Genomic DNA, 13,434 nt, shown 5'->3' on the forward strand with positions numbered 1-13,434 from the left:
GGCTCCATACCCAGGCTTCACCCAATATGGAATTATAGTCTGCCTTCTTCAGCACCATGTCTGCCCACCTGCTGCCATGCTTCCAGCCATGATACTAATGGACTTCTTAACCTGTAAGCCGGCCCGAATTAATTATTGTCCTTTATAAGAGTTGCCTTCCTCATGGTGTCTGTTCACAGCAATGGACATATATACCATACTCTCATCCCTAATGAGATAATCAGTGCTTTTCCCAGTTTTCCGCCATTAATAGTACAAACTGTTCTATAGTGCTCTATTGTGCCTTATGTATATTTCGCATTTTGCCAGGCTGCCATCTTTGGCAGGGATCACCCATCATTTTGCTTTCGTGGCAACAGTAAGAGAATACCTCAATTCAACATCAGAGTCCAATTTGCAAAATGTTTAGGAAACTGACAGAATTCGACATGTGATGACTACTTCCTTATTTTCCTTTCTATGACACAGGGTCTCGCTATGTTGCCCAGGCTAGTCTTGAACTTCTGGGCTCAAGTGCTCATCTGACCCAGGCTTCCTGAATTGCTGGGACTGCATTTGTTTACCATCAACCCAACTTGGTATCTGTGACAGTTATTACTGATTGTCAACTTGGAAAATTGATATATTTGTATTCGATAAAACTTACCTAGAATCACCTGTGAGACAAACATTTGTGAATACCAATGAAGAATTATCTACATTAGGTTAATCTCTGGGCTTGTCTTGGAAGGATTATCTTGATTGTGTTAACTGGAGTGAGAAGACCCACTCTAAAAATAGATGGCACCATCCCCTGGGTTTGAGTCATGGACTGCATTAAAAAGAGGAGCTAGTTCATCACCCTGTTTCCTGACTCTGGATGCAACTTGACCACTTGACCAGCACCTCATACTCCTGCCACCACATCTTCCTCCCTATGGTGATCTGAATAAGAATGGTCCCATAGACTCATAGACTTGAATGCTTGGTCCACAGTTGATGGAATTGTTTGGGAAGGATTAGGGGGTGTGACCTTGTTGGAGGATATGTGTCATTGGGGGTGGGCTTTGATGTTTCAAAAGATTTATGTTACTTCCAGCTACCCACACATACCCCTCTTTCTCTGTCTCTGGCTTATGGGTCAGATATAAGCTATCGGCTACTATTCCAGTGCCTGCCTGCTACCATGATCTACAACGTAACATCCACTGACTTACCCTCTGAAAGTGTAAGCAAGCCCCCCCCCCCAATTAAATGTTTTCTTTTGTAAGTCATGATGTCTCTTCACAGCAATAGGAAAGTAACTGAGAAACTCAACACGATGGACTTGTACCCTTGAATTGTAAGCAAAGACAAATCTTTTCTCACATAAGGGTTTTTTTATCACAGCAACTAGATAAATAACTCATATATTACTTTTCATTTGTGCTTATTTTATGAAGTTAGAGCACATGGATGCATATTTTTTACTTCTTTATAAGCAATCCTCAAAAATAAAATTTTCATACCCACTATTCAATTTCTCTTCAAGTTTCACTTCTGTAATCAAGAAATAAATGCAACCATTTTCCATATCACAATGTGTATACAATCGTTACCAATCTGCTAGACAAATCATGATGACACACTATTTTAACTTTTGATAAATTACATTAAATACATATAATTTGTCTCTTTTTCTTAAAAAAAAAATAAGCTCATACCATCTATTCCATTAGCCTACCTTCTTACTCAGTAATGATAGTGACCCTTCTCTGTATGTGTGCATTATGTGTATAGGTATTTGCATGTGTGCAAATACATGCATGTATATGTGTGTGTGGTGAACAGAAGTCAACCTCAAGTGTCTTCAATCACTCACCTTTTATTTTTTGAGATAGGATCTCCCTAAGCACTACTGGATGGCCTAGAACTTGCTATGTAGACCAGGCTAGCCTTGAACTCACAGAGGTCTGCTTGCCTCTACCTCCCAAGTGCTGGGATTAAAGATATCCATCACACACTCAGTCCTCTGCCTATATTTTTTAATTTATGTGTTTGCATATATGTATGTGTGTGTGACATGTGAGCGCATGTATGTATGCTACAGAGTAAGTGTGCAGGTCAGGGGAAATCTCTCAGGAGTCAGTTCTGGCCCTCCACCTTGTTTTGAGGTGAGGTGTCTCCTGCTGTTTCTTCTATTCTGTGTATCCTAGATTGGCTGGCACTTGAGCTTCTGGGCAAGTCTCCCATCTCAGCCACTGACCTCAGCACAGAAGTACTGGGATATCGGATGTGCGTGCCACATCCATTTTTACCTGGGTTCTGGGGATTCTGTCATCCAGCTTATGGGGCAAGTGCTTTTACACATGAGCCATCTTTCTAGTCTCTACCTTACTTTTTGATAGGCTCTTACCGGAGTTCAACAATTTGGCTGAACTGGCTGGCTGGCAAGCCTCCTATTTCTGCTTCTTCAGCACTGGGGTTACAGTTCTATGATGTCATATCTGGTATTAATACCATGGTATTAGGGATCAGGTCTTCCTGATTACACAGCAAGCACTTTACTAAGTGATCTCCCCAGCCCTGCTCGCTCGTCCATTTAGAATAAAGCACAGAATCTGTCCTGCAGACATTACTCCGGCAAACATTTTGTGTAATACACAGGAGTCACATAAAAATTGAATTAAAAAAGAAAGAACTTGAGTTAATGACTACTTCCATTCAACACACCTTGACTAGGCCCCTTGCTACGTGCCAGATACCATGTTCCATGCTGTGAACAGAGTTAAATGTGAACCTTCAAAGACTCGAATAAAGAAAACTAGCAAGCAGTAAATACATGATATTATCTAGATTAATTAACTAGACTATCACGGAAACACTTAACAAAGGGGACAAGTATCTAAGGCTTCCTGAAACAGATAATTAACTGTCTTAATGAATAAGTAGGGCACAGCCAAGTCAAATGGAAAGGACACTGCGGGCAAAGGAAACAGAATAATAAGCCAAAGTGTGCACGCACGCACGCACGCACGCATGCACGATCACTGCAGTTCAGCGGTGTAGCTAGAAGCCATAGCAAAGGTACAAACAGGTAACTGAGACACTCAGTGGCAGATCATCTACCTAGCATGGGTCAGGCCATGGGTTCAACACCCACCCACCCATCCCTTGAAGGACCTTGAGAAAACACATTTCATTAATTTCACTCAGTTCTTTTGGAGTTTTTTTTAATAAAGTGTATTTTATTTACTTACTTTTAGATTTATTTATGTATGTGTTTTATGTATGTGGGAACTTTTCCTGCATGGACATCTACACACCAGAAGATGGCAGCAGACAGATGCCATGTAGGTACTGGGAACTGAACCTTTAGAAGAGCAGTCAGTGTTCTTAACCACTGAGCCATCTCTCCGACCTCTTGCTGAACTCTTAGAGTGGTAAAATTTGTGGAAGCCTTCGGTAGGGGTGGATACCAGATCAGACAGAAGTCCACAGAAGACAGAGAACCTGACTGATAAAGATAGTTGGGACAGGTTTGGAGGCACAATTGGGCAATAACTAGGTGGCCAAATTTGGTTTTGGTACACCGATGCTGGCTTCTAAACACCATTTATTTTCTTTCCTAAGGGCTGGAAAACTACCTGTGTGACACACCCTGGAGCCTTGCTGAGGACCTATATCTAGTTTAATGGTGCAGATCTGAAGTCCCCAGCTTCCCCTGTAGAATAACCGGTAGGTACATCTTCGGCTGACCTCAATAGGCCTCAGTGCTGATATAAATTGTATCTGCAGGTCCCCTGGAACAGCAAATGCAGGAGTCATTTGTCAGCTTTTTGGCTTTTAAATACCCAACGACCTCTCTGAAGGAGACTGGCTGATTCATACACTATAAACATGTAATGAAAGAGCTTCAATTCCCACCACCAGAAAGTCAGCAGGCAGGCACGTAACCTAAGATCCCCTGCCTGGGACCTGAAACAGGTTCAGCATATTAGCAGAATTTTAGCAGCATCTACAGGACTGGCTGCATCGGTCTTGTCTGGCCTCCCCCACTCACCCCCTTACAGTGATTTAGTAAGTCTTCCTTATCCTTCTAATGAATCCTCTCTCTGCTTAAGGCAATCAGAATTAGTTTCTGTTGCTTGAAACAACAAATCCACCAAAAGCTCCTGGATAGGATTTGCCTGAGTTCAGAATTTAAACTGAAGAGTAACCATGGCATCCTGGCCTCGTCCTGAGCATCCTTACTGTTCCGGTGAAGACTTGGTAACCTGCTGCTTTCTGAGTCATTTCCATACACCAACCACCCCTGGCCTCACTTAAGACATCTGTTTATATAAGGCTGCTGTTTATATAAGGTCACAGAGCACCACTAACATATCACAATGAATCCTTGGACTATGAGAGTTACCAGAGTGTAACCGCAGTAGGATGTGAGCACACAGGGAGAAATAATGCTGACACACTTGCTCAGATTTCTATTTGTAAAGGCTGCCATTATCTGTGAGCTGTAATGAATGTGAGGTACAATAAAATAAGGTGAGCCTTCTCATACTGCTCAGGATCCGGCCATGCTGCAAAGCAAGCCCTTCCCTGCTTGCCATGATTGTGAAGCCTTTGAACCTTTCACTTATATGTACACCTGTCAATCTCCACGCCTGAAGAAAACACCAGAACTCTTCTGGGATTACTCCTGATGCTGCATTCCATACACATGCAACCTGGGGACTAAATGGTGTCTCTATAATCTTAGTTTTCCACTCTACAAATAAGAAGCACGCTTTCACTTACTGGTTGATATATTGACAGAACTCGCTACATAGCCAAGGCCTTTTATTTATATAGATACCCTTTATTTTCTCTCAATAGTATATACAATCTGAATAAGGTTTTGTATACATATTTGAGCTCATCACTGTGGTAACTGCCATGGTCTGGACATGGTTATATCTGGCACAGGTTCACATGTAAGGAACTTGCACCCCAGAGTGAAGGCCTTGGAAAGTGAGTGGATGTTTAAGAGGGGGGTTGAGTGGGGCAGCCCTAGATTTGGGGGAGATATGTGCTTTGGTTTTTGTTTTCTTGTCTTTCCCACAATCACATGGGGGCAGCTTCTGGTCCACAAAGAGAATGCCAGAACCACTGAAGAGTGAAGAAAAACAGCAAAAGGAAATAAGGCACGCAGAGCTCAGGCCTCACAGCTGGAAGCTGGGGGGGAGGGAAGTAGAAGCCTCATCCCAAAGACAAGTGAGGCAGGCTGTCCCGGTAAAGGCAGGCTGTCCCAGCCACAGAAAAAGCCTTCAGCTCTCACAAACCTCAAATCCAGCTGTATGTCTTGGTGACCCAGTGAGTCCTCTTTTTGTCACTTAAGTGCCTCAGTGTGCTGAGTGTGATCAGAACTCAGCTACCCTGGGGTACAGGGAACAACAGCCATTCAGGAAGCTGTAGACTGAGAGACAACATGGGTGGGGGGCGGTTCTGGAAAACAGGAAACTGGGGGTCAGATGCCCAGTAAGCAGAAAAAGCATAAGCAGGAGGCTTCGACCAACCAGGAAGTTTAGTTTGAGATTGGGGGCGGGGAGGGCAGCCTCTGCAGGCAATGGCTAGGGCCAACGTCATCAGAAAATGACTTTGGAGCTGGGTAACCTTGAGCCTGGGTTGTGGGTGGGGTTGCAGACTCTGCTATCAAACATTTGCTATGAGGTTTGCTGCTGTAGAGAGAAGAATTCCGGGTCTCCAGTGGACTATTTGAAACTGACGGTCACATACCTCCAACATGTTATTAAAGCTTGGCTCATTTATAAAGTAGGAAGACCAGTCCCTCTATACAGATCTGTGGACTGTGTGTGCTGCAGACTGTGTGCTTCCCCTGATTCCTAACTCACATGGGAGGACACATGGGAGGAAACGCTCACCTCGAGAGGGGATTCTTAGGAGGGCGAGAGAACCTGACTGTTCCATAAGCCACGAAGCTAAGAGGGACCAGCAAGGGCCTCACAGTCCGAGACAGTGAAATGAGCTATCAGAGACACCAGACATTTGTGTAGTGTAGGCATAACACTGCAAGCAACATAGGAAGATAAAGGTCTACAAGTGTAATGGACAGACACCTCAGCCATGCATCTGGCAGGGAGCTTTTGATATTTTGTACATGTATGATGTACGTATGTGTATGATACACAGACACCTATGTCATAAAAGAGGAACTATGTGAGAAGAGGAAGGCACGCAGAGAGGGGAAGGTAGAAAGTAGTGAGAGGCAAGAAAGACAAAAGATTACATTTCCTCTCATATATGGAGTCTGCACCTGGACACGCACACATGAATGGAATGGGGACTATTCTAGGAGAAAGGGCAGCAGGAGAGGGACAGGAGCAATGAGAGAGCACGGAGCAAATACGAGCGACGTACTCTAAAATTAATTAGAAGACACGTGGGGCTGGAGATGTGGCTCGGCGGTTAGGAGCACTTGCTGCTCTTCTAGCTGCCCACATTGGGTCTCAGCCCCCACACAGCGGCTCACAAGCATCTGTAACCCAAGTTCTAGGAGAACCTAACACTTTCTTCTGGCTTCTGTGCGTTCCAGGCACTCATGCGGTACAAAAACATACATGCAGGCACTCGCACAGGCACCTTAAAAAATGACAATCAACAAACAAATATAAATTATGGAAAAAAGCAAGGTGCCAAAGAGAGACGGCAGAACACTTAAGAGAGCACGCTACTCTTCCAGAGTTCCCATGCTGGGTGAGGGACTCACAATTGCCTACAACTCCAGTCCCACACACTCTCCACCTCTGCAGGCACACGTGTGTGCAAACCCATACATGCACATATAAAAATAAACACAAGCTCTGTTAGGCATGGCAGCCCATGCACTTGGGAGGCAGAGGCAGTCAGAGCTCTGTAAGTTTGGGGCCAGCCCAGTCTATAAGCATAGCAAGTTCCACACCATCCAGGACTATGCAGAGAGACTCTTATCTCAAAATTAAATTAAAAATTAAAGAAATGAAATCTTTAAGTGTATATCAAAATAATTAGTACTGAATGATTGTGTTGGCAATGGTACATTGTAAAAGTAGGTAACGGGTATTTTTTTAAAGAAACTTTTTTTTTTTTCCGGAGCTGAGGACCGAACCCAGGGCCTTGCACTTGCTAGGCAAGTGCTCTACCACTGAGCTAAATCCCCAACCCCAAGAAATCTTAATGTATTCTTAAATTAATAATGAATCAGTTTAAGACAATAAAATATATACTATACATAAAGTTAGTGCTCAAAGATATTGCTAACCTCTATTTCATGAAAAAAAAATCTGAGTTTTAAGATCTGTCCCTGATATGCAGAAAGACTCTGATTTTAGAAAGAAAGAAAGAAAGAAAGAAAGAAAGAAAGAAAGAAAGAAAAAAAAAACCCCACAGTGGAGAACATTCTAGCACATGAGTGTTTGTATATGTATTTCTTTTTCTGATAGGTGGATTCTTATTATTCAAAATTCTAAAGTGTCAAAACTCTACCACGAACGCTTCCTTCTACGTTAGCTCTCCATGACCACGGGCAATCAACACTACTGGGTCTTACGTAGTCTTCCAGATACGCACATAAAGGTAATAACACACATGAGTTTCATATTACTACACTACCAGGACATTAGACACACCACTGAAAATTTTTTTCTAACCTCAGATACTTTATGAAGCTTCACACAAAAAGCTCTCATTTTTTTCTACAACAAATATTTCATTTGATGAAAAACGAGGCATTAATTTATGAGTTCTGTATGGATAAACATTTTCCCCCCAAATCTTTTACCACTCCAAATGATGCTATAATAACCTTGTGTCTACATTCTTTTTTTGTTAACCATTTATTTATTATATATAAGTACACTGTAGGTGTCTTCAGACACACCAGAAGAGGGCATCAGATCCCATTAAAGATGGTTGTGAGCCACCATGTGGTTGTTGGGATTTGAACTCAGGACCTCTGGAAGAGCAGCCAGTGCTCTTAACCACTGAGCCATCTCTCCAGCCCTCTCCAGTCTACATTCTTAAACAGGAATACACCTATATAAAATAGGCACTGCAAAGAAATGGATCAATGGAAAATACGATCTAATTGTGATGGATATTAACAGTGTAACTGAGGCCCCCTAGAGTAAGGAACAACAGCATTTCGTGCACCTGTGCCAACAGTGAGTCATTTCCATTTCTCTTTATCAGTCAGGCTACACAAACTTCATATATCAAGAGTCACTTCTCAGAGCATCTTTTTTTTTCCAAACAGCATAATGTATACAGGAGGAAAAAAGAGAGAGAAGATATTTTATTCTTTTTAGTTTAAAGGGATGTCCTAACTTACTCAAGAACTGCTGGCAAAACAACTGTAGCTGTATTCAGACAGACAGGAAGTGTAAGGAGGAAAGAAAAACATGTTTATTTCCTGAAGTATACAGTGTGGGAAGATGGAATCTTGTGTGAGAGAGACAGGAAAAAACAAATATAAACACATCCTTTTAGATTTCTGAAATCTAAACCATTGGGAACAAGGAAAAGCCAATTTTTCAGTAGTGCAGATTTTAATAGGCCAGTCAAATACAAGCTAATTCTAGAGAACACAGGACAAGTTTCACAAATTAGAGGACAGCGGAGAAAAGCTTTTATTATTAGTTTCAATGAGTATGTATTAATCTTAATGTGATTATAAAAGTTTAATTTCTCAAACTAGTAATATCGTGTATAACATTATAACTGAAATAGAAAATTAAAATAGTAACCAGATAATAGTAGAACATGGCATTCTTTACTGTGGCAAGATCATTGCTATGGTTCTTCACTGGCCAAAATCTTGAAGACAATGAATGAGTGGAGGAGGAGAAACGGAAGATGAACAGTAACAACTTATAACTCATGGTCTCAACACCAAAGTGAGACATAAAACCAAAACCTTCTTCAAATACTCTATATTTCATTCTTTTTTGTTTTGTTTTAAGATTTATGTATTTTATGTATGTGAGTGCACTGTCGCTGTCCTCAGACACACCAGAAGAGGGCGTCGGATCCCATTACAGATGGTTGTGAGCCACCATGTGGTTGCTGGGAATTGAACTCAGGACCTCTGGAAGAGCAGTCAGTACTCTTAACCACTGAGCCATCTCTCCAGCCCCTCTTTTTTGGGTTTTTGTTGTTTTCTTTTTGTTTGTTTTTTGGGTGGGTGTTGTTGTCTGGTTATTGTTTGTCTGTTTTTGAGAAGGTTTTGTTGTAGCAGTAGCTGTTCTGGAACTTGCTTTGTGAACCAGGCAGACCTCAAATTCGCCTCTGTGAATCCACCTATTTCTGCTGCTAAGTGCTGGGATTAGAGGGGTGCATGTCACCACCACCCAGCTCGGGACCTTTTTCAAGCCGTGATTTTCGTTTCAGGTTAGTGACTGTGGCTAAGGCATTCAGGTCATGCTACAGATTTGAGTTTACTGTGTGTATTCTCTCTACAGGAAAGCCAAAAAGGGGCACCCCCCCCCTAGTGTCTGAATACTAATTAGGTCAAGGTTTCTTTAGAACTCATTTCCTAAGACTTCCCCTTCACTAGGCAGCTGCAGAAATAATTAGCCTGGCTTTTCTTTTTCAGAGCAGAGGACCCAAAAGCAGGTGATGAGGTTAGAACTGAGAGGCTTACAGGAAAGCACATCAACTGGGTGACGCTTCAACCGAACCCAGTGACCATACATACGGCCCAATTTCTCTTCAGCACCCAAGATGGGGTAACACTCATTGTACTGTATTTCATGAGCTGAAGTATAACATGATGACCAACCATCAACACTGGAAAAATACAGCAGCTGTGCTTTTTTTAAAAAGCCACAAGGAAATTATTAGCATGTCAATTTAAAAATCAGGAAAGAAATCAAGAAATAAAAACAAAGTCTTCTCAACATAAGCTTCCATCCAGCGCTCTGGATGGAACAGGGAGTCACCAAATTTCAAGCCCTAACTGACCTGACATCAAACAGTCACAGATATGAAACACTCCATCCCTGTTGAAGGACATACTGCACCGCTCAGTCCTACACTAGAACCAGAGACAAGTTCACCTGCCCCTCTCCAGCCCTGCACATCAAATGCTTGGTCGTATACAGCAAACTGAGTCCTTGCGGAGATCATAACAAACACTGTCCTTTATTTTCCCCAGGGTAAATGCTCCCCAAGTAACTACAGGGCGTTTATAGGCCTGCTCTAGCCCATTTTTAGCTCCGGAAGAAAAAAAAAATGACACGGAGACCTAATAAATTTATGAACAAGCTGCAGGCACTACGCTGGGCAGATACTCATCTATTCTAACCCTCTGTGGCAGCCTACTTCCCAGCCACCAGGTCCTTTACCAGCAGTCTGAGTCTTGCCCTGGCTCCCTCAGGACGACTCCCCTGACGGTCTGCGGATCCTCCTGGTCCTTCTCCCCTTCTCCTCTCTCGTTCTTTCTTCCCTTTTCAACTGGTACCCCTTGACTGGAATCAGAAGTCATGCCCTATCCTCTTCTGCCCAGCTTTCGGCTGAATCAGCCCTTTATTGACCAATCAGAGGTGATGGAGAAGAATCTTCACACAACACTGAGAGAGGACGTTCCAAATACCATCGTGACAACGTTAACGTCCAGACTGCAATCAGATATTTGGGCAAACCAATCAGCATCCGAACACACGGTGCGCAAGATCGTCCTCCAGTACCACGGAGCCCTGTAGACGTCTTGGAAAAGGACCTGTTTTTAAGTGATGTAATACATACTCCTCAGAGAGCTTCATGATATAAGGAATGATTCTCTCTCCTCTAGGGAAATAAAGAACCCAGGTGCCCCCAAATTAAAAAAAAAAAAAAGAAAGAAATCTATTAAAAACAATCATAGTTCCTAAGACGCTAGGAATATCGTGATCACTAGAGACTTTCGCTTACACAAACATAAACCTTTCCTTTTACCAAAACCTCAGCCACAAATACCAGCGCTGCATGGTAGAAACAGGATCTTATTATTCTGCATACTGACAAATTCCTGAAGGAATAAAGTACACTGAGAGGCTCGAACCCTCAGTTCAATAACAAATGAATATCCACTCATTTTCCCCTGCTGTTTTCTAAGGTGACAAAAAAAAAAAAAAATGTCTTTCTGGTCTCCTCCCTTTTAGTGTCTCTGTTACCTCAGCTCATTTTCTACTGGGAAGTGGCAGCAAATTCCCAATTTTGAGCAGTTTTAAAGTTTTACTCCCAAGTCTATAAAAACCCTGTCAAAGTAGCATCCCCACTGAGCTTCAGAGGCGTAGCTGAAGTCCAGGCCTGAGTTCCTCTCAAAAGTACCCTTGCGGGGCTGGGGATTTAGCTCAGTGGTAGAGCGCTTACCTAGGAAGCGCAAGGCCCTGGGTTCGGTCCCCAGCTCCGGGAAAAAAAAAAAAGAACCAAAAAAAAAAAAAAAAAAGGACAAGGGCGTTTTAACAGCGTGTGTGGCTTACGGTTTGGCAGTAATGGCTGCTTCCAGCTCTGATAACCAGAAACGTTTCTAGATATTGCCAGATGTCCCCTGGGCTGTCAAATGGCTCCTGGTAAAGCCCCACCGCTCTACCCCTAGGAGAATGCTTGGTGATCTCGAGTATTATTGGATGGCCGGTCAAATCTTTGCAAAGTGACCTTCACCTTCAGGTTCAGCCAGATATTTGTAGGACTTTCTGCCCGACAAACACTTTAAACACAAGGTGCTAAGAGCACTCCAGGAATATGTTAGAAAATAGATCTGATATAAAATCACCACAAAGGCATGAGGAAATAAAAGACAAGTTGAAGTGTATGTAACATAAATATTGGCACATATAGGGTGCTTATAAGACATATACCTCTACAAGGGCTTATATACTTCATTGTTATAATCTTTCAGGAAGTGCACTTAATTTTTTTCCCCCTTTTCTTTGTTGGTAGTGCTAGGATCTAACCCAGGGCCTCTCATATGAACTCTACCACTGAGCTACATCCCACCCTAATTAAAATTTCTATTACCATAATATCAAATGTATGTTAGCATTGTTTACCATAGAGCACAAAAACTTAAAAATAGGAAAAACAAAAATGTGTTAGGATGTTTTCAATAAAAATATAGTCACCAGAAAGAGTTCAGTGATTCACAGCTTGGGGGGAGGGGTGCTCCGTGCAACATCATACATCAGGGACATGTAGAAAAGCCACTATTTTGAAAGATACAACCAGGAATACCTTTTCTAGTAATTTAGCTGTGCAAAATCAGACTTTAATCTCCTCCTAGACAACTGCTTTGTACAGCGTGCATCTTGGGTTTCACATCAAGCCGCTTTAGTCACAGTGGCTCACAGTCCTTCCACCCATGCTGTAAAGGCACAGGTACTCATAAGAGGAAAACTCAGACATGTTTAGAGAAGTTAAACCAATTGTCCAGGGTCACTAAAAGTGAGGATTCACATTCCAACCAAGCATCCGGGTTCCACAGCAGTGCCTCAGTCGCTGTACTGTATGATATCTACTTTGAGATCTCGAAAACCAGTTACTTGCTACTTAGTGAGACCAGATGTCTCTCTTCTAAAGTATCCTCTCAGTCGCACGTCCCTGTGATGCTCACAAAGCTGAAAGGTAACCGCGTGATAGACGGTACCTTTAGTCTTTGGACACTTAAGTAAATTCATACGAAAGAACTTGTGTGATCTGAAATGGAGACACTGGCCCAAGCAAGGGGAGGGTCTCAGAGAATGAGCGAGATCACCAAAATTTCTACTGCAGCCTCCAGTTCCTGCCTTTGCTTTGACTACGAGGCTCTTCCGAGACCTCAAAGCCTCCCTATTCTGGCTGCTTTCCATCTCTCCTACTCTAAAGGATGCAGGAGACGGCGGCTGGGCGCGGGGGCCTACGCTAGGGCAAAGCGGGAGGAAGGTGGGCGCCCCAGCAGACCCCGGTAGGAGCGCGCGGAGAGGCTAGCGTGGGAGACAGAGGTAGGGTCGCGCGGGGAGCCAAAGACAGGGGCAGGAGTGTGCGCGGCGGGAATGGAGGTGGGATGCGGACCCCGACTGACGCCGAAGAGGCGCGGCGGAAGGAGCCGGACTGCCAACCCGGGTGCGCCGAGAAAGGAAGCGGGGACTGGAACCAGGGTATTTCCAAACAGAGTAGAAAACGACCTCGAGCGCAGCCGTGGCCCCCGTGGCAGTGGGGATACGGGTCGCCCGAGGTGCATGGCCCGGAGCCAAGAGGCACCCACCCTTCCAGCGCCTGGGCCTTGCGTACCTGAGGCGGCTGCCTGGCTCTCCTCCACTCCCCGTCTGTCCCCGACGCCCCCCGCCGACCCTCGGCGAGCTGCGGGGCTCCAGAAAGCCGGCCCCTCAGCTGCCTGCCCGTCCGACATCTGCAGCCAGCGCCGGAGCGTCTCCGCAGCTAGCCGCTTGCGGCTCCGGAAACAGCCGAAGGCGAAGCGAGCGCGGC

At 43.8% G+C, this 13,434-nt stretch overlaps 1 protein-coding gene across 2 annotated transcripts in view; it reads right to left on the reverse strand.

The window, feature by feature from the left end:
- The window catches only part of Tmed8 (transmembrane p24 trafficking protein family member 8), a 34,396-nt gene extending 20,986 nt beyond the window's left edge, over positions 1 to 13,410 (reverse strand). Inside the window, exon 1 of one of the 2 annotated variants that reach the window (XM_087554651.1) lies at positions 13,240 to 13,410. Coding sequence is in view for 1 of the 2 variants with exons in the window: in NM_001432135.1 (NP_001419064.1) it covers positions 13,240 to 13,357 (118 nt within the window). In the remaining variant the exon portion in view is untranslated. 2 annotated transcript variants of the gene reach the window in all.
- Between the last annotated feature and the right edge of the window lie 24 nt (positions 13,411 to 13,434).

The sequence above is a fragment of the Rattus norvegicus genome, chromosome 6 (assembly GCF_021556685.1).
Source record: "Rattus norvegicus strain SHRSP/BbbUtx chromosome 6, alternate assembly SHRSP_T2T, whole genome shotgun sequence".
Taxonomy (NCBI): Eukaryota; Metazoa; Chordata; class Mammalia; order Rodentia; family Muridae; genus Rattus; species Rattus norvegicus.